At 38.4% G+C, this 21,893-nt stretch overlaps 1 protein-coding gene and 3 non-coding genes across 4 annotated transcripts; all 4 read left to right on the top strand.

Annotated features, from left to right (window-relative positions):
• The first annotated feature begins 4,122 nt into the window (after window positions 1–4,122).
• On the top strand, window positions 4,123–5,213 carry LOC122672121. The gene is made up of 2 exons (XM_043869618.1): window positions 4,123–4,363; window positions 4,932–5,213. The coding sequence occupies exons 1-2, from the start codon at window positions 4,163–4,165 to the stop codon at window positions 5,211–5,213; spliced, it is 483 nt and encodes a 160-aa protein (XP_043725553.1). The 5' UTR covers window positions 4,123–4,162.
• Window positions 5,214–9,144: 3,931 nt separating this feature from the next.
• Window positions 9,145–9,241, top strand: LOC122638421. The gene has a single exon (XR_006329424.1). It is a non-coding gene; the product is annotated as a small nucleolar RNA Z43 (small nucleolar RNA).
• Window positions 9,242–9,495: 254 nt separating this feature from the next.
• Window positions 9,496–9,579, top strand: LOC122638425. The gene has a single exon (XR_006329427.1). It is a non-coding gene; the product is annotated as a small nucleolar RNA U83 (small nucleolar RNA).
• A 57-nt stretch (window positions 9,580–9,636) lies between these two features.
• On the top strand, window positions 9,637–9,725 carry LOC122638419. Its single transcript, XR_006329422.1, has one exon. It is a non-coding gene; the product is annotated as a small nucleolar RNA snR60/Z15/Z230/Z193/J17 (small nucleolar RNA).
• The last annotated feature ends 12,168 nt before the right edge of the window (window positions 9,726–21,893 follow it).

Here is a 21,893-nt window from a genome sequence, read left to right as displayed (position 1 = left end):
TGGATATATTGATTCGATTACAACTATGCACACCTCCACAATCTAATGAAAAGAAAATTGACATTAAAAAAAAAAAAACAACACACAAGATTTACATGGTTCGGAAAAAACCTACCTACATCCACAGAGAGATACCTTGTTCTTCACTAAGAGAAAGAAAATAATACAAGAATGGTCTAAGTTTAATCCCCAAATCCCTTGTACACCCTTTACCCAAAAAAAAAAAAATTCCTTGTACACCCTCTCTCAGAAAACCTAAGAACAATCCACTCTCTCACAACTCCACCCACTTGCATGTACAGTTCTTGACCCACTTACAAGTCACTCTTGTCACTCTCTCTACCCACTTGAGCCCCCTTAAGATATATAAAGAACAAAGAGCACCTGAAGTACAAGATTTCTTTTCTTGCACTCCACTCCTCCTAGCTTGACCTTTAAGCTACCCATGTGACAAAGAGAATCCCAATATAAGTCAAAAACTAACAACTCATGTGAGTCCCAACGCAATAAATGCGAGCCAAAACCCAACAATTCCTTCGATAAAGTGAAAATTAGTAAGCCACTTACTTTACCATTGTGAGTTTGAATAATTGTTAACATAGTTTTTCTAGCCGTATTGTCAAATAAAGTTTCAGGATTCAACAATGGAGGTACTTCTAATATCCCCGTGATGCAAGCGAAACATCATGCAATTCATAGAATGAACGAAGCTGAATCATCATCTTTATGGTTGAATGAAATGATCATGGAAATCTATATACGTAGAAGCCACCACATTTAAACAAGTTAGAAAGAGCCTCAAGTCGATCTAATGCATCTTCAGGAGAACAAATCATGCGCCAAAAACCCTCTCAACCCTCCCACCCATGACCCACCCACCCAAAGAAAAGAAAAACATGCTGCACCATTTATAGCCCATTTAGATTTGAGCAGGCCCATAACCCGGTTAAGGCCCAATTCTAGTATCCGATAATTGATCGAACTTGATCGAGTTCGTCCAGGCCTAGCCCAATTATCTAAACGGACGATCATGATGCAGGCTTCAAGTTTGGTTAAGCCAGATCGAACTTGACCGGTTGACACCCCCATCGAGATTGCATACATAATGCACACTCTCCTTCAATTCTCTCTATCTTCACTCTTTTACTGCACGGTGTGACATATTAAGGAACTCCTTTTTTACTGCATGTTTTACATATTAAGGAACCAAAAAAAAAGACTTATAAATTACAATACAGATCTTCTATGGTGCCCTACCTGTAGCTGCCTGTGCGGCCCAGACAGAGCGTCGTGTGCAATGTCCACCTCACCCCTGCTCGGGCAAGGCACTCGGGCAAGAGATCTCTACTTGGGCCGTAGAAGATCACGATCCTATAAATTATGGGCAAGAGATCTCTACTTGGGTTGCATGGTCTCTACTCTCTACACAAGCGTCTTGGTTGGGGGAGCAAGCCTGTGTTTCTACCTTGGGGGTAGAGGCATCATTTCATGGTGCCATGTGAGAGGGCGTAGGAAACACCACCAAATCAAGCCTTATTATTTGTACTGCTTCGGGAGAGAGGTGCGGTCTCAGGCTCGGACCCAAACCTAATTTCACCTTCTTTTTTGGATTAAGATTTAAGAGCTTGTATAATAAGACCGGGGGGGATTAGGGGATGGAGATAGGCCTCAAGGTGGTTTGAACTCATGATCTCTTATTTGAGGAGTTGGTCTTTTGCCAACTGAGCCGACCCCTTGGGGGTAATTTCGCCTTCTTCGTTCGTTCAGACTTCACAGAGTAACGAACGAACCCCGTTAATTATGTTTGCACTTTCCATGCAGAGTGTGAAGTTTTGACAGAGTATGTGTTTAGGGAGAAAGGAAAAAAAGAAAGGCCAGAGACAGGGAAACCCTTCCCCTCAATCGGAAGGACTCTTCGAAATTCAGATCCGCGGCATTGTTCTTCGAGCATTCAGATTCTTGTCTCTCCCGGTGAAGATTTCGAAAACCGATTCGAGCGTTTCTTTCTCGCTTCTTTTTTCCGGGGTTTTAGTGGTCAATGAGACTGTTCCGTTTTTCCCGTTTTCCGTTCATCTGAATCTGGATTTCTCGTCTAATCTACTGCCATTGATTCAACTAGAGCTTTTGAGTGTCTCTGTTCAAGAATTGGCAATAAAATAGTTGCGATAGTTTAGTTTTTCTTCTGAACTTCTCGAATTAAAAATCTCGTCTGAAGTCCTGGATTTTAGTTTGTGGTTAAATATTCTAGTGTGTTTCTTGTGCAATTGCTGGCTTCTGACGCTTTACTTCTCAATTTACGGTAAGAATTAGCTATTGGAGTATACACTCCTGTTCAATCTTTCTTATTTCTCTGTTATACCTTATAAATCTACAGCTATTGCTTCTGCAATTTGAGTGCACTCTGTACTGAATTCTTTTTCTAGAGATTAGTAGTTGTAGCATTGATGATTTGAATAAATTAGTATTCCTTGAATCGTAATTTCAGTTCTTTTCTGTGGAGCATTACTATTACACGGTTCAAACATGATTCATGTGTCGGAGTCGGATGCGACGAGTTTAGACTCTTTTTCTCCTTCAAGATCTCCGAAAAGACCTCTTTACTACGTGGATAGCCCTTCGAGGGATTCTCGTGATGAGGATAAGTCCTCCTCACAAACAACTCCTGTGTATAACAGTCCAATAGAATCGCCCTCTCATCCATCTCTTGGACGCCACTCCAGGACTTCTTCTGCGAGTCGATTCTCAGGGACATCTAGGTCTTCTTCGGGACGGAAGGCGAGTCGGAAAAGGAACGATAAGAGTTGGCGTGAGTGCTATGTAATCCAAGAAGAGGACGGTGAACTCCCTCGACATTGGCAGGGGTTAATTGCTCTATTGGGTTTCCTTATGCTCTTTGCTGTCTTTTCCCTTATCCTCTGGGGTGCAAGCCGGCCTTACAGAGCAGAGATTATCGTAAAGGTACACTTTATTGGTTCATATTTTCAATTATGTTGTGTTTCTCTCTATTTTTGGAGACATCTTCCATTAAGGAAGTAAAAAAAAACTTCACTACCTTCCACTGGGGCAAGTGTGAGAATTCGTCTCTGGGATTCACCATTCACTGAACTATTTAGATTTGTCCTATTCTCCTATTTAAATGAAATAATGAATTGGTTTAAAGCTAGAAGTAAATTCTCTATAAAACTTCTGCAACTAGGTATGAAAATTGACAAATCTGTTGGTTGTGTTTCATGATTTCATCTAGATATAGGCGCTTTACTGTTAGTAATAATCTTCTCAAAGAATCTAATAATCTACTTAAAGAATCCAAATTTAGCTAAAATTGCTGCCTAGTTGGTTGGTTCTTCATGAATTTTTTCGTGACAGGATAATAGATAAAATCAGTTTGTGATGCAAATTGCAATCAGAGCTGTTCGTTAATTGACTGTTTGGATCAACAATTTTTTTCAGTTTTCTATGCTATTCTGTCAGTTTATTTTTACTACATGAAATTGAATAATATGGAAATAGGAGGTAAAAAAATGAAACTTATTTTTTCAACCAATTTGATCTAATGAAAGCTGATAGAAAAGAGCAGAAAAACAAGCAGAGGATTTTTTATTTACTGATGTTTATTAATGGAATATTGGTATTTGTGTAGATTCTTTTAACTTGGGTCCTGTTCTGCTCTTTATTCCTTGGGGGTTACTTATTTGCTCCAATTTTTAATATTTATTTAAAAATATTGGTTTTGTCCTTTTTTAATCAACAGATAACAGTTGTCTGGCTCAAGTGGTTAGTGGATGCCTTCTTCCCTCAATTTCCAATTTCTAGTTTTCTGCTTTATGATTGCTAACATACAGCAGTTACATTCTTATGGCTGGTTTTATGGGCTTTGTTTAGTATTAATTCTAGATAATGGGTCTAAAATGCATTATGGAAGCGAGATAATAGTGAAGAATCAGGTTTCAGAAGGCATTCTAGATCCACAATCTATTCTATGTTTTGTATATTTTCTTGGAATGCATTCTAGGTCAATTTCGCATTCTTGGATGATAAAAATAGTTGTTTTTATCATCTGAGCGAAATCGACCTAGAATGCATACCAAATACAACCTTAAGAAATATCTACTCTGACAAACTATATCTTTTACTATGTGATATATTGATTTCCTAAAGGAAGATGCTGTCATTGCAGAGCCTAGCTGTAAATAGTTTCTATTTTGGAGAGGGATCAGACTTAACCGGTGTCCCAACTAAGATGTTGACAGTGAACTGTTCTTTGAAGATGAGTGTATACAATCCTGCTACATTTTTCGGCATTCATGTTAGTTCTACACCTGTTAATCTCATCTATTTGGAGATTACAGTTGCAACTGGCCAGGTGAGCATTATTTTCATGTCATCCATTTTTGGGTTGCTAAGAATTATTGAGATGATCTAGGCATATGATAGAAAGCTCAGGTTATACTCTAGAACTGGACCATAATTCTGAAACTAGACTGGACCGAAACTGCCCAAGGGACCATCCTACTAATGGAAGACAAGGATGGTTCAGTTGGACAGTTTTGTCCAGCTTTGACCAAAATTCTTATTTGGAATCAAAGTGGTGGTTCATGGTCTGAAGACCTGCTTTGGCCCAGTGATCTAAAGTTTTAATTTAAGCATCATTGGTGCCCAAACAATTGATACCTATGACAGCCTGGAGTAAGAAACTAGTCCAATTAATCTGTAGAACTACATACGGTTCCTTGCTTAAACTTGATGTACTTAAAAGTTATTGCTATAAGTATGTGTTGTAGGCTATCTCCTGGATATTATGAGTCACCCTGTGACCACATTCTTTTGTGACTCCTACGAACTCTATTCGTCTACACCTTTAGTTCATCTGCAAGCATAGTTTCAACTTTCAATTACAGTTCAGTAATTTTTCCTTGATGTTATGGTTGCAGTTGACAAATTACTATCAACCTAGAAAGAGCCACCGCACGGTATCTGTGACCATGGAGGGAAATAAGGTTCCTCTGTATGGAGCAGGGGCAAGCTTAGCAGCAGTCTCCAAAAGTAGTGGTGGAGTTCCATTGAGATTAGAGTTTGAAATCCAATCACGAGGATATGTGGTGGGGAAGCTTGTGAGGACAAAGCACCATAGGCATATTTCTTGCCCAGTAGTCGTAGATTCAAGTATGAACAACCCCATCAAATTCAAACAGGATTCTTGTACATATGACTGAGGTTTCACTTCATTGCAGGATCGGACAGTTTGCTCTTTTTAGTGTAGTAACTTTGGAACTGCGAATAAGTGTTAGTTAGCCTAGTAAACCCCTAGAGAGTCTCCCTAATTTGAAATTTCTGTAGTCTGTTATGGAGTTTACACTGTAAAGAAATGAATTTCTATTGTCAGTTCTTTTGCAATAAATTATGTCTAATATGATATCTGGAAAACCCTAATTTTGTATTCGGATGAACAACTTGGGTAATATATTCGTCTGATTCAACAGAGATGGATTATTGCCTGAAAATTAGAGACAAGCATGGCCAGGGTCTGTCTTCACAATTTAAATGAAAGTGAAGTCAGTGAAAATAGTCAAAGGTGGAAGTGAGATCATGGATCTAGAGATTGGGACTGTATCAGTTTATATCATTCCTTCATGTGGCACAATTGGATGGGTTGTAGAGCTAACCCTTCCTACTTGGGTGAGAGGTAGAGAACATTTTGTTTTTATATATATTTTAATAATTGTAGGTAGAGGATTTTCCACCTTGCTAATGTAGGGAGAAATCTGCATGCCACACCAATAGGTGTTCTGAAAAAAGTATTATTTATATGGCGTGTATATTTTCAAAAACATGTAAGAGAAAATAATAAAAAATTTATATGAGAGACGAACTGAACATTGGCAGCATAGCACTCTTTTTCTCTTCATTATATTATTAAGATATGGAGAAAAGTTCTCTTTGGGGGAGTGTACTGCCCCCACTCCCACACACAAAGGGGGTAAAATGACCTCTCCACCCATGAAAGGTGGAAATCCAGCCCCATGATATCAATGTGCATGCTCTCATTGGTCCCCATACACACGTAGGGGCAACACTTCCCCATAGAGAACACTGACCCTTAAGATATTTTCCATATGGTCCCAAACTTTTGTTAACATGTTAGATTAGAAGGGTTTAAAATTTTATGGTCCCAAACTTTTGCTAATGTGTTTGATTGGATGGGTTTAAAATTTTATGGACAACTAGAATGGCCAAGTGGGAAAAGAAAAGTTGGAATGAGAGAACTTCCAAAATGGTATCGAAAACAAAATAATCAAATAATATGAGGAAAAATTTGCAAATCTATGGAAGTACATGATTGAATTTGAAATTAAGCACATGACAATAAGATAGTTTTAAGTTTTCATGGAATATGATACACCAAGAATAGTCCTGTCTATGGATGACTAATACATGGTAAAGATAAAGCAAATTGTGATATTACAGCCATCTCCTTCGAAGCCTACGGTGCTATCTCCTCAACGAAGAGCTACCCCCTAGGTGGCACAGACCTACGCCTACAGGAGAAGGTTAGATGGAACCTGCATGCGCATTTATAGTTGATGGCTTGGGAGCAAAGCCACTCCGTTCACGTCCCATAGATGTCCCATCTATAAGAAAATAAGGCCAAAATTATACGACTCAATATGGTAGCATTTAATGCTAATTCGACTGGGCCATCCCTGCCCACGTCAGAACACTCAAGTGCTCCGCTACCATGTCAAGTCAAATCGATCTTCAGATCCCTCTATATATATAAAGCGAATGCCCATACATAACCTAATCCGAATTATCTTACTCTCTCTCTCTCTCTCTCTCACTTACTCTGAGTCTTTCACCTTTGACTGGTTGCTCTAAGAATTGACTTAGGCATTGGAGGATCCCTCTAAAGTCATCTCCGGTCCCTTCTTGTGTCTTTCTTGGGGTTTCCTTCTATCAGACAGCCAACATCCTTCCATAGTTTTCATCTGCATCAGTTGGGCGCCCATCATGGAGCCAGACCCCAGTACCATCCTCCATCACCTATGAGACACCCATGAAAGTGAGAGAAAACCATGCCTGGAAACGAGGGACATCGTGTCAGCTCCCGACAAACCAACAATAGTTAGTCTAGAAGAAACCACGACCCTACCATCCAAAACACTGATGACATCCAGGAGAACGCAGACGTAGTTGGAAACAAACAATCAACAGCTTCCTTGAGTTGAGTGACGCTTTCTCCCACCATTTCAACATCTTTCCATTTTTTATCCAATATGGATTGAATTGGATTCGTCTTGTATTTTAAAATTTTGAGTAGGGAAGAAACAAAAAACTTTCCAAAATCTATTTATTTTGAAGTTTTTCTTTATTCAATAATCTTGAGTTTTTGCTCCAAGGAGTAAGTTTTATTGAATTCCTACAATTTTATTGACTAAAACAATAAAATGGCAAAAATATAAGGATCAAACATCAAACAAAGTGATTAAGAAAATGTAGGATTCGGGGTCGGCTTGACATATTTGACAATTCTGATTATAATTCCTTGAATCTTGCTTTTAATACACATGCATTATTCTAACAAGAAAATAAATCAGGATTCGACTTATAGCCTATTAAGTCACACACACTTTTCTTATATCATTCATGCATTTTATTTCTTATTTCAACTAAGGGTGTTAATTTAGAACTAATATGGAAAGCCAAAACTAAAACTGACCATTTAAAACCGATACAAAGCGAATTGAAAGATTCGGTTTAATTTTGGTTTTGTAAAATGAAATTTTATTTGATTCAGTTTTGATTTTAGGCTAGAATCATCGATCGAACCGAATAAAATAAACCAAACTGAACCTAAATCATACTAAACCCTATAATCATGTTTCTTTGTTAGATTGTGTGAAATTACCTATCATGAGTTTTTTTTTTTTTTTTTTTTTTTATGTCTAATTGGGTCAAAAATGTTGTAAGGTATCAAATTTGACATTGTGGGACTCTATCTTCACAAGGATATAATTTCTTTCTCAACTCTATTTGTTTTTATACATTATTTTTTATTAAACTAAATTTAAACCGAATTACTGAGACCGTGTACAAATCAAATGAAACTGAATAAATTTGAACCAATTTGACTCATACATATTGTATCTTGAACTCAACTAAAACCAAAATCTAGACTATAGACACCCTTAACTTGAACTATTTCCAACGGATTAGTGAAAGGACTTCAATCCCTACAATGTTAGGGTTTCATAAAATTCTTTCTAAACTCTGAATTTAAATCCTCTCCAATTCTTTAAAAGTGCAATGCGATGCAATTTGGGGTTGAGAGCTCGACATTTGGCAGACGGAACATCCAACCAATGGTTTGAGTTCGACTGACCCAATTTTTGTTTTTCCTTTTCTCGAGCTCGGCACTGTTTGCTATGTGTCGAACTCTCAACACCGAACCACACCAGTGACACCACACTGCACCTTTAAAGGAGGGATTTTTTACCCTAAACTCTTGGCTATGGATTTTTATCCGCTCTAGTACTGGAGGCGCTGTTGTGTGCATCGTGTGGCGCAGCAACGGCCATGTGTGCACAGTGGGGCCCACTATGCATACATGTCCGCTGCTGTGCCGCACAATGGCACAGCAACGCTGCAGTGCACAGCAGCGAACAAAAATCCCGAAATGTGCTGCGAATTTTCCATGTGTGGTGTGGACACCAACTACAAACCACTGTTTTGGAATCTTCGATAGGAAATGATCGAATGCATCAAGGATGATATGTCTTAACTTAGAGAATACCACATGATCAGTATATTTTACCACTCTATTGAATCATGTGGCCATGTGCAAGTGCGAACCTAACATGAGATCTCATAAACGACCCCGTAAAAATTTCCGCAGTTCCCTCTGGTGCGTAGTGCGCACTGTGCGTATATTCCATCCGTCTGGATGAATGAAACCACGCTTTGTGGCCTTTTCGTTGCGAAACCCTAAAGTTCAGATCCCACCTTATAAATACCACGACCATAGTAATTCTTTACCATGTTCCTGTTAGCGATTGGAGGTTCGATTTTGTTTTTCTTGTTAGGGTTTGTTTAATGGATTGTGAGGTTTAGGGTTTTAAGGGTTTTTGTAGTAGCAGTGGAAGAGAGGGACGATGACGACTTCTGTGATAGGTCTCGTTCGTCGTAATGGCTAATTTCTGCCTTGCCGACCATTCTGATATATCACCACCCATATTCTGAGTCCCTTCCATAGGTTCGAAATCGATTCTTTTTTGTTGTTCTAGGGTTTCCTTTTGTTTTATCCCCCCCTATTTGTGTTATTGTTTTATGAAAACTGGCCTATGATTATCAATGATTTAATGACAAGCATATGTCTGAAACACTTGATGTTGAATGCCTAATCTTCTCTATGAGGCCTCTGTTGTTTTTTCTAGAATTCTCTCTTCATCTTCTATGTTTTTTATAAATGATTTCTATGTTTTTGGAATTTAATTTGGGAATCGATGATGAGAAAATTGGATGTTTAGTGTTATCTGAAAACCAATGATTACAAACACTAATTACTGCCTTCCTTCTGAGATTCTGTTCTTGGATTTTAATTTTCTATTGATCTTTTTATTTTCAATTAAATTGTTTGGGAAGAGTCGCGTGATGATTTATGTATTGCATAGTTCAGATGATTATCCCTGATTACGATGCAAGTCTTTCGCTCCTATCTGATGACTCTGTTTTAGATTTTGATTTCTTCTTTCTAACCGATGTTGCCGCTATTGCCTAATCTCATTTTTTTTTTTTTTATTCTGTTTATTATTCTCTTGCTTGCTCCCCAGAATGATGCGAAGAGTTGCCGTGTAACAGTATTGGATCTTGGGTAACAGAATTGGATCTTGGATAACTTTGTATTTCTGACAGAAACTAGTTTTAGGTTAACGAATCCTGTATTAGGACCAGTGTGGGTTAAGAAAATTGGAATCAGGATTAGAGCTGATCGGGTCTGATTCGTCCGAAATTAACTGGAATCAGCCGGAATCTAATCAGGCTTGGCCGAAATCGGGAGTACCAATAGGTCAATTTTTAATTCTGATATTTTAGAACTGTTGTTTGGATCCAATCACGGTGTGTTGACACTTCCAATGTTGCAAACTTTAATTGGATGTAAAGGTGTCAAAAACCTAGCCTGCCGTTAAGACCAACCGAAATCGACTGAAAAAATCTTGACTGAACCGAACCTTATTAGATTGGTTTTGCATTGGGTATAATGGTATTGGCTCAAAACCAGATCGCATCAGACTGACTGATAACAAATTGAAAACCAAACCAAAAAATAGAAATTGATGTTAAACCATGCTTCCTACAATGAACTTGTTTACTATACAAAATTAATTGGTTATCAAATAAATGATTTGATAGTAGGGTTTGTTTTGTGATTTTAATTATAATTATCTTTTCTTAACAATTAATAAGAAATAATCATATGATTTGTAACAATGATTTCTTTACAAACTATATTTATCACTTTCATTTTTTTTTTACATAATTTATTATTCTTTGTTTGGACTACAAGAAGAAAATATCAAATTAATTTTTTTATTTTTAATTGTATTGTTTTGACATAGAAGGATGAAATGAAGTGTTTTTATTGAATCTTTTATCATTATAAATTATGGATTTAAGATTTTATTGTGGCCCAAATCCGAAAAATAGAAGGATGAAAGGAAGTGTTTTTATTGAATCTTTTACATTATAAATTATGAATTTAAGATTTTATTGTGGCACAAATCCGAAAACAAAATCGAAGTAAAATGTTATTAACATATTGAAAAATTGAAATAAATCAAAAGTGCAACGGGTCAAAATCGAAAGAGACTGAAAATTGAAATTTCTTAATGGTCAAGTTTTGGTCTCACACTCTCACCATTCTGAGATCAAAACTGATTCAGCCCGGATAGAAACTAATTCAGCCTGGATCGAAACTGAGCTGAACCAATCTTTTAACACTCCTAATTGGATGCCACAATAATTGGTCATAAAATAGTTTAGGGAAATTATCATCGACACCGTTGGATCGTGGAATTGATGTCACCACAATAATTGGTCATAAAATAGTTTAGGGAAATTATCATCGACACCGTTGGATCGTGGAATTGATGTCACCCCACTAAGATACAATATGTCAAATTTGAATCCAAAAACTGACGGAAATATCTGAGTAACCGTTAAGTAGTGATGTCCCTATGTTAGTAAATTTTGCCTTTTCCATTACAATAACTAAACTTTATCTATCTTTGTCTCCCTCAGTCTAATTTCTCATAGCTGCAACTTTGCCATCTTTGTGTTTGAACTCTTGCATTCCACCCCATCTTCTTCTTCCTCAGTCGAACGAAGAACATTGCAGTTTGCATCACCTATTGCAAAAACTGGACAAAGTCACTCTCCAACCTCTGTAGCAGCCCACAGCATCCCTGCCATGCAACCCCAAACCACCGTTACCCCCCTCCAAAACCATCCCCCACCCCACCCTACCCTGGCCAACGACATCAAATTTAAGTTCTAGCCCAGCTACTCTAGTCACCAGTCTTTGCAAAGCAATCCAAGCTTTAGGTTGTCGTTTCAATGTATACAACTTTGTATTGCAATGAAACTTCCTGGGTCTTATCTCATTCACATAGATGAGCAAAACGCAAGGGAAATTAATCCATCAGAATCCAGCTTCAGCTTCACACACACACACTGTTTTGATCGATTTCTGCTTGCTTGGCTACTTAAATTATCAATTTGGGCCTGCTTTATTTGTTGAATAGAAATCTGTGTGAACACTAGTGCATTACGCATCTTGCTCATCGTTGCATGCTCACCACTATGATCGGTGTGCTCAGCCATTGCAACCCGCCATCGCACCCACATCTTCGTCTGTTGTCGACGCATCAGAGTCACCAACATCTTGGCCTAAAACCAAATCTGGCCTAGTTTAGGAATTCATATTCTAGAATGGCAATTTGAAAGCACAAATTATATTCGTTCGAGGCTAAAACCCACAAGAACATACAATGAAATGGAAAACCAAAAAATTGGGGGAAAATCAGTACTTTTGGGTGCCCCAAAAAAATAAATTGAAGATATCTTCCACTACCTCAACAATATTGACCCTTGATTAGTGATAACTTTGGAAATCTTATTTCTAAGAGAGAGAGGATCTCGTCTTCCCAGATCTTCTGCCATGGATCTCTCTCCTTTCTCGCCTCCAAGTCCTTACTACCATTGGACTGAGGGGGTGGAAAGCAATGGATGTTGTCTGTAGAGGATGAAAGGCCGCCATCTTATTCTTCCCCTCTATATGCCTTTCTCCTTCGACCTCTGTAACTCACACTCTCTGGGACTTTCTCAACAACCAAATGGTTGAGTGAATGATAAACATCACTTTCCTTCAAATTTCCTCCACATATAGTAAGGGGCTGAGCAAGGGTTGTGTGGGTGGGTGTTCACAGGTACAAGAAGGGGTTTTAGGGTTGTGTAGGAGAAATTAGATTGGTGATGGGCTTTTTTAAGTTTTTAGAATAAAGGGTAGTTTAGACATTTTATTCCCACTCAGTTAACTATCAGTTATGTCCGTTAGTTTTGGACCCAAATTGATACATTGGCCCTTAGTGGGGTTCCATTAATTCCACGACCCAACGGAGGGGGTGTTGATGAAAATTTTCCAATAGTTAATGGAAAATTATGTAGTGACTCTGTTTTGCCCTCTATACAGTGTGGCCGCCTATGTTTCTAAATTATAAACTGTGACCCCCTGAATTTAATTTATTTGTTACAATCAGCTCCAAATTTCTGATGTGTTCGCCATTGAAGGTTCTAGTGTGTTTTGTTCTGGATGAACGATCAAGTTTTAATTTATTATGGACCCTAAAAATTTTCAGCTCTTGGTTGATGGATTAGGTTATTAATACACATACATATTGTTTAATATGATCTCTTATAACAAAATGTATAGTAGCTTGATCCCATTTACCATGAGTATGCCCAAAAGACTGGACTTTGATTGATATTTTGATTAACTTATTTATTCTCACAGCCCGTTTAAGGTCCATTTACACTACCTCAATTATAGATCAAAGCCCGATCAAGCCATTAGGCTTGAATACTTAAATGGAGTTAATGGAAAATTTTCCAATAGTTAATGGAAAATTATGTAGTGACTCTGTTTTGCCCTCTATACAGTGTGGCCGCCTATGTTTCTAAATTATAAACTGTGACCCCCTGAATTTAATTTATTTGTTACAATCAGCTCCAAATTTCTGATGTGTTCGCCATTGAAGGTTCTAGTGTGTTTTGTTCTGGATGAACGATCAAGTTTTAATTTATTATGGACCCTAAAAATTTTCAGCTCTTGGTTGATGGATTAGGTTATTAATACACATACATATTGTTTAATATGATCTCTTATAACAAAATGTATAGTAGCTTGATCCCATTTACCATGAGTATGCCCAAAAGACTGGACTTTGATTGATATTTTGATTAACTTATTTATTCTCACAGCCCGTTTAAGGTCCATTTACACTACCTCAATTATAGATCAAAGCCCGATCAAGCCATTAGGCTTGAATACTTAAATGGACGGTCACGGTGTAGGCTTTAAGCACCGTGAGCGTGGCTAAGCCCGATTGGTTGGCACCTTAGTGTGAGTTTTAGGATATTTTGATTAACTTTTTTTTTTGGGTGAATAAAAATTTCATTACTAAAGAAGAACAACCCTCAAATAGGAGGGAAGAAAACAAAAACCAGCAGCAGAGGTTCAAACAGGGGAGCCAGTTGGAATAAGGGAGATAGATGAAAGGCCGCAAGATACAACAATGAGTCTGTTCCTTGGGGTGTCAATACAAGTAGAGGGAGCAACTAAACTAAGTTTAGTGTTGATTTCGAAGGAGATGGAATCCCAAATCTGGTTGGAAGATCTAGATTTGGAGGTCCATTTCGGAAGATTGTGCTCCATCCAAATGTGGTTGATGGCCGCAGAGAAAGCTATTCTCCCAATCACATCACAAATAGTAGAACCACCAAAGGTCATGTCAACCCAAATCCATTCTCAGTCAAAAGGTAGGATCTTCCTATTTCTCAGCCAGCATTTGGTAAGGATACCCTTCTAGATAGAGCGGGCGAAGGGGCAGTCAAAGAAAAGATGATTTGCATCTTCAATTACATTCCAACAATGGCCACAATTGGGAGAGATCATGATGTGGCGGTGTCTAAGGAAGGCTTGCGTTGGGAGGCAGTTGGAGAAGACTCTCCAGACCGTGAAGCTGTGTCGAGGGATGTGGTGCTTGTATCAGACAAGTTTCCTCCAAGGAACAAGCGGGAGGCTAGTTCTAACAAGATCCCAGACTGATTTAGTACTGAACTTTTCCAAAGTGCTAGGCAGCTAAGAGACACAATCGTCCCTAGTGAAAGGTCTTCTGGAAATAGATGGCAGTAAAGTCCAGATAGAAGAGCAGGGTTAGAGTAGTCAGGTGGATCCCAACCATCGGCATTAAGAATATCAGCCACCAAGGCATTTCTAGGCAGCCCTGAGTCATATATCATTCTAGGGCTGACATGGTGAAGCAGAATACCCAAAGGGTATCAGTGATCTAACCAGAGCAAGGTGGAGTTCCCATTACAAATGTGAGATTGGATAGATCTAAGAACCAATGATCTATTATCAAGAATCTTGCACCAGGTCTAAGAAGCATCTGAAGCTATGTGGACAGTCCAAATAGAGTTCGAACGGAGAAGGCCCGAAGATATCCAGTCCACCCAAATACTTTTAGCCTTTGACACAATCTTCCATAATAATTTGATAATGCCGGTTGAATTCACATCTTTTATCCTTTTAATTCTCAAGCATCCTTCCACTAATGGATGACAAACCGAGTTCCAACTGATAGGCCAGAGGAATCTTGTAGCATCAGAGCCTTTCCAAAGGAAAGAAGACATGAGGGACTCCAAAGACTTAATGATGGACTGAGGTAGCCCGTAGATACCAGACCAGTAGAAGTAAGAGACTTGGAGAACAGACTTGACAAGCACCAAACGACCTGCATAAGAGAGAAGTTTGCCCTTCCAAAGTTGAAGGCGTTTCCTGATAAGATTCAGCATAGGAGTGCAGTGATGAGTCGATAATCTTGCCGGGATCAAAGGAAGGCCCAAATATTTCACAGGAAGCTGACCAATACTGAAGCCACATGTACCCTTCAAAGTTACTTTGACATCATTAGGGACCCCGGCTAGGAAGAGAAGAGACTTGAGGGGGTTGATGTGGAGCCCCGATAAAGCTTGAAAGTGCTGCAAACAGTTCATGATAGACTCAAAAGAGGTGATGGAGGCCTTGGAGAAGATCATGAGATTATCAGCGAACGCCAAATGAGAGAGCTTGAGGGCTTTGCATTTGGGAATGGGGGAGCTGAGGTGCTGATTTGTACATAATTGAATTTTCCTGGATAGGAATTCCAAAGCTAAAGTGAAAAGGTAGGGGGAAAGTGGGCATCCTTGACGCACCCCTACAGTGGAGCCAAAGTAGCCTATTGGGTTGCCATTAACAAGCATAAAGAACCTAGGAGTAGAGATACATCAATGAATCTAATGAATGAAGACTGAAGGAAACCTCATTTTGCTCAAGACTTTGGCTATAAAATCCCATCTCAGAGAATCAAAGGTTTTGTGTATGTCAATCTTCATAAGAGCAGCCGGGGAATGGTTTTTCCTATCAAAGCCTTTGACAATCTCATTGCACAGGAGTACATTGTCACAAATACTTCTACCTGGGATAAAGGCAGACTGATTTTCACTTGACTAGAAAATCCACCACAGTCTTGAGCCTGGAAGCAAGGATCTTAGCTATGAACTTGTAGATCAGGTTGCAAAGGGCAATGGGCCTGAAATCAGTCATCACAGAGGCTCCCTCCTTCTTAGGGATGAGGCAAAGAAAAGTGTGGTTCACCTCGGAGATCTGGCTGGGGTTGAAGAAAAGCTTCTAATTGCTTTGACAAGGTCTTCCTTGATGATATCCCAAGCTGCTAAAAAGAACCCCATGCTGAATCCATCTGGCCCAGGTGCCCGATTCAGCTTGATAGAGTGAATTGCAGCAATAATTTCCTCCTCATTGGGAATGGCACTAAAAGACTGAATGAGTTCATTTGGGATGAACTTGTTGAGCACATTATCAAGGATTTGATCAACCTCATCCAAAGGACCCGAGAAGAGATTCTTGAAGTAGTTCACAGCCATATCTTTGATGTCATTCACATTAGTAACTGGAGAACCATCAGGAGCATCCAGCTGAAGGATGGAGTTGTGGTTGGTTCTGGAATTCAAAGATCGATGGAAGTAGGCTGAATTAGAATCCCCTAGTTCAAGCCACTTGATCCTGGACTTTTGCTTCAGGAAGCTTTCTTCTTGGTTGAGGAGCAGAGTTAATTCAAGAGCAGCAACTTTTTCATCGGCATCCAATTGGGTATTGAGATTGTCCAATTGAATTTGCAGCTGAATATTTGCAAGCTTTTCCTTGCAGTCCTTTACATTTTGAGAGACATTGCCAAAGGTGCTAGAATTCCAGTTTTGAGAGCAGATTTCACATTCCTAAGCTTTCTTGCCAAAGATAGGAGGGGGGAGGAGAAAGCTTGGACAGGTTTGTCCCAAGCATCCTTGATAGTAGTTAGAGATTTTGATTAACTTATTTACCCTTATTTTGAGGACTACATGATTAGGATTTTTTTTTTCCATAGTTGATCAGAAACTAATAAACATAAAAGGATAAATTACACAACACCCCCTGAAAATCAAACGAAACTCAACTCACCCTTTGGTTTTTGAAAATACTCAACCATCCCCCTCTAAAGGAACAATGTTAATTTAAATCCAACCAAAAATTAAAATGACAATTTTAAGCTCAACCATAATAAGATAAACAATGACAATTGAAGTAGCCAACGTTTGTAGAAAATTCACTTTAGGCACCCTCTTTGCTTCTCTTCTTCTCCTCGCGTAACCAAAACTAGAAAAAGAGAGAAATTGGAAAAAGAGAAAAAAGGGACTGAATCGACTAGAGGCTTAGGATCAGCCATCATGTCGAAACAATCAAAATAGCCTGAGTAATAGAAGCAGTCTTGATGTAAGGTTCAGAGAATAGAAATAAAAAATAAGCAGTAACACTGCAGGAGTGACAACACAAAATCGGTAGCGGAAGAACAATTAATTACCCTCATATTCAAATTACCAAAAATCTGAGGTTGGATAGGTCTATAATTGCAGTCAAAGAACCCTTGAGAGAGGTTCAGAAAAGCCCCAAAACAGATTTCTGATCTAATGAGAGGATCAGAAGTAATTAAAGAAGAAGATTTGAAGTTAGACCTAAAAACAGAGCCTCCGTAGGTAATCAAAAAAAAAAAAACTACCTCCACCACATGTTTTTCACCAACAATCACGTAATTTTCATTATCTAATCCACTCCACTCTTCACTAATCTTTTCATCTGAGACCCACACCCACCAACTGGGTTCTTCACGATCAAGACCAACCAGAATTTCCACTGTTTGCAAATCAACACCTGTGACTTCTTTAAAGGACAATTATTGCTAGCCACATCCAATGATTCTTGATGGAGTGACTCAAGTTAGCTCAAGAATTTTTTAGAATCCATAGTAGCTACAAGACGATTGTACAGATCGGGAGGGCAATCTTTCAATAGAGAAGGAGATTGGGAAATCTCTTGGAGAAGGCTGATGTTCTGTTTAAGTAAGCTTCGGAGAGGCGTTCATTCTTGAAACAGAGAGAACTTCAACATCATTGTTTTTTTTTGTTTTTTGTTTCTTTGGGTTTCACCGGCATCTGAGGTCGGGGTTATGGCTGTCAGACGTTGACGGTCGTTTGCCGTGTCTGAGCTTGCCCGCCGGCCTCTGGTTTGGTCGCAGCAAGAGGCTGCAGTGGTGGTTGTTAAAAACCTAAATGAGTTTTCTCCATTCTCAGCTTAGCGATTTGGGGAAGGAGAGGGACTATTCCTCTCCGATTCTTTATTTTAATTAAAAAAAAAAATGTAAGACCTCACATATAATTTAGCCATCTCACTTTCTGTGTCATCTATATAGATGATATTTTAGTTTTCTCCAAAATCATAGAAGAACATAAAAATCATTTATTAATTATTGTTGATATATTCCAAAAACATGGAATAATTCTTAGTCCAAAAAAGATTCAAGTAGAACAAACTTCGATCGAATTTCTTGGATTAGTTCTAAACCAGAATGGATTCCAATTACAAGATCATATTCTCCTAAAAATCAAAGATTTTCCTGAAGAAATTCAAGATAAAAAAACAATTATAAAGTTTTTTAGGAATTTTAAATTATGGTCGAAATTTTATAAAGAGTCTTTCAAAAAAGGAAAAGCCTTTATAGGAAAAGTTGAAAAACAATCAACCATTCACGTGGCCTGAATCCGATATTTTGTAAAGAATCTTTCAAAAAAGGAAAAGCCTTTACAGGAAAAGTTGAAAAACAATCAACCATTCACGTGGATTGAATCTGATATTGCTTTAGTTCAATCTGTCAAATCTAAAATCACAGATTTACCACCTATATACTTTCCAAAATCCGAAGATTATATGTTTCTAGAAACAGATGCTTCCAATGAACATTGGGGAGCAGTTTTAAAATGTAAACCACATAAAAATCCTATACAAGAAGAGGTCTGCGGATACAATTCTAGGAAATTTAAGAGTAAAATCGTAAATCAATATTGGTCAAGGGTAGTTTAGGGATTTAAATTTATTTAACTAAATGATATCATAACTTAACAGCATAAAACTAACGGTAGGGACTAATTTGTAATGTAGGGATCTAGTACAAGGGGACGGATGAGTATTTTAAAAAATGAGGGGGTGATTTGAGTTTCGTTTGATTTTCAGGGGGTGACGTGTAATTTACCCAACACAAAAAGCGAAGAAAAAAAATATAAGTTGCTTATTTTAGTATTTTTAATTTGTTAAGGCTCGGTTAAGGTCTGTTTAGAATTAAACATTCTCATAGCCCGTTTAAGGCCCAATTACACTAGCTCAATTATAGTTCAAAGCCCAATCAAGCCATTAGGCCTGGCTTGAATACTTAAACAGGTGGTCACGGTGTAGGCTTTAAGCACCGTGAGCGTGGCTAGGCCCGACTAGGCCCGATTGGTTGGCACCCTAGTGTGAGTTTTAGGAGTGTCAATTGGTTGGGCATAATTGGGCCTAGCCAGGCCTCACGGTGCTTAAAGTCTGCACTGTGATCGCCCATTTCTGGTCTTGTATGGGCTCGGTTGGGATTGAGTCATAATCGTTTATTGTAATTAGGCCTTAATGGGGTTGTGGGCATGTTTAACTCTAATCACGTCAACCAGGCTCTAAACGGTGCAACCATAGATTCAATGAATATTAAAAAAAAAAAAAACTTGTCACTTGATACTGTGGTGAAACCTCTCAGTAGTTTTATTTGTCTTCGTAAGGATTCATTGTATGTTTTCAAAGCATACTTAATATGAATTGAACAAAATCAATGATTTTGAACGATGATTCCTATAGATTTTCATATATTGCAGTTCAATTGGCTACAATAAATACAAGTTTCATATTTCAATGTGATTATGAGAGGTTTTTCATGATTAGTTGATTCAGTGTTGGTAAATTTAAGGGCTTCTCTTCACTGTACACGAACAATTTGTAATTGGAAGCTCAAGACCGGTACTTTTGAGTCCAATTGAAGTCTTTGACTGTGATAGTCCCACATCGGAGAGATTCAAGAGAGGGAACAACGTAGGAATGCCTGTGTGTGTTCCTGTCCGCTTTTGTAAAAGTGGTCATGGTACTTGCAGCCTTTTCAAGTTGAAAAATTTATCTACCCAAAAAAAAAAAATAAAAATAAAAAAAAAAAAAAAAAGTTGAAAAATTTTATAGGGAAAAAGTCCAAATTACTATGTAGAGTCGGGCTTTAATCGGGCAGGTTAGGTCCAACGGTGGGTCTGATAGGGCGTCTGATTGGCTAGAACCCTACACTGGCACCGCCTGATAATAAACGTATCGGGTTGAGGCTGACATGTTTAATAATTGGGCCGGGTCGAGTATTAATCGTGCGGGCTCGAGTGGGTCTATTGGGCCGGGCCTGGAATTGACACCCCTAGTGAGCTTACCATATTGCCCATAGGGCAGCCATATCCTCACTCTCCTTTGCTACTCGGGTATTGGCAATTTGCTGAGGCCATATTGGTTCCAAGGATTCAACTCTCCCCCCTCATGCAAAAAGCTATCTCGGTTCTCTCAATCAAAATTTTGCCTCCTACAATACAGAAAATTGGATTTTTGAAATCAATTTCAATGTCGTAAATTTGATTCTATCAATAACAACTCCGCCTCCAACAATACGGAGAATCAGATTTTTACAATCGAGTTCAATGTCGTAAATCCAATTAGCGAGCTCAGTGCGAACATCAACAATAGTACTTGTAGAGATAAGGTTTGTGTTCCATTTGATAAAACTACTATTGCAGGTGGAAGAAGAGATAAAGTTTGGAGTAATTACAACTCTACCATTAACAATTTGAGTATTTTCTTGACTTATGCCGAAAATCCAGTATTTTATGGGAATTTTACAATGTCTTATCCTAACAATCTTGTGAGTTATTTACCAGATTTGAATCTAACGCCATGTCCTATAGTGTTTTCAAATTGGAATTCAATTCGACTTTTGAATTTCAATGACAGAAATTTCTGGAAGATTATATTGATTATAGCAGTCCCTTCTGGTAGTGGAGTTGCTTTGATTGTAATAGTCTTGTTCCTTCTGTGGAAGAATACGAGGGGAAGGAGAAAAGAAGGCAGCGTCATCCTCAATGCACCGATCGACAATGAATTCAAGAAGACGTCAGGGCTTAAAGGGTTTGCGTATGGTGAATTGGCTCGCTCAACTAATAATTTTGCAGAGGAAGGGATTGTTAAATATTTTCCAACGTCGATGTGTAGGCTTGATTAATTATCGGGTCGATCATTGATGAGAATCAAGAAATACAAGGGCTGATGTGGCTTACTACTTCTTTTATTGAGATGGACTGGACCGGCCTGGCCCATTGTGGAAGTGGGTTAGGGTTTGGGGAGAATTATATATACTAATGATGAGGGCTCCCTGCAGTTACTATTCTCTTTTCACTTTTCTCCACAAGAAAGAGAGGTCGACAACAGTCTAGGAGACTACAGAAGATCTCGATCGCGGTTGTCCAAATTTCTACGCGGACTCGTATTGTTCTTCGTGTTCTTCATCAACACACAATGGGTATTCTAATTTATTCTTCATCAACATACATGGTGAAAGGTACACATCTCCCTCATGTTTATTTATTTGCTTCACTATGTTCTAGTTATTCATAGAGAGATCTGGGATTGGGGTTTTGATGAAACCCAAAGTGTTTTCTAACAAGTGGTATCAGAGCCAGCCTTATGGATCTAGAATCAGTGTTAATGGAATATAAAACATGATTAAAATTTATTTGAATCGTCATTTTTGATTTTTTGTAGAAAATTTTTGGAGACAGGTAGGGTTTCGGTCATTCTTGAGTTTCGCCCGAAATTTTTGACCAGCGAAATTTAGAAATTCTTATATGGGTGCATAGGGCTCGTCGAAACAATCACGACGATATATGGATCGCCGCCACTGCCGCCGGACGAGCCGTCACTCGCCGGCAGCAGCAGCAAGTTGATCTCATTCGCTGGTTTGTTTAAAAATAAAATCAAAAGAAAAGACGTGTCAGTTTACTTTTTTTTCGTAAAACGTGTTTTACCTTAAAACAAAACCAGAATATTTTTTACTTTGTTTTCAAATAAAGGAATATTCTTTAGAATATGCGGT

This window comes from Telopea speciosissima, chromosome 8 (genome assembly GCF_018873765.1).
Source record: "Telopea speciosissima isolate NSW1024214 ecotype Mountain lineage chromosome 8, Tspe_v1, whole genome shotgun sequence".
Lineage (NCBI taxonomy): Eukaryota > Viridiplantae > Streptophyta > Magnoliopsida > Proteales > Proteaceae > Telopea > Telopea speciosissima.
Note: the sequence above shows the minus strand (reverse complement) of the source record. Positions and strands in the feature narration are given on the sequence as shown.

What these genes read in the sequence shown, in the direction of transcription:
- LOC122672121 (XM_043869618.1), top strand. Translation starts at nt 4,163, where the DNA reads ATGCTGTCATTGCAGAGCCTAGCTGTAAATAGTTTCTATTTTGGAGAG. An exon ending in TTACAGTTGCAACTGGCCAG is followed by an intron (nt 4,364 to 4,931) that starts GTGAGCATTATT and finishes TTATGGTTGCAG; the next exon opens with TTGACAAATTACTATCAACC.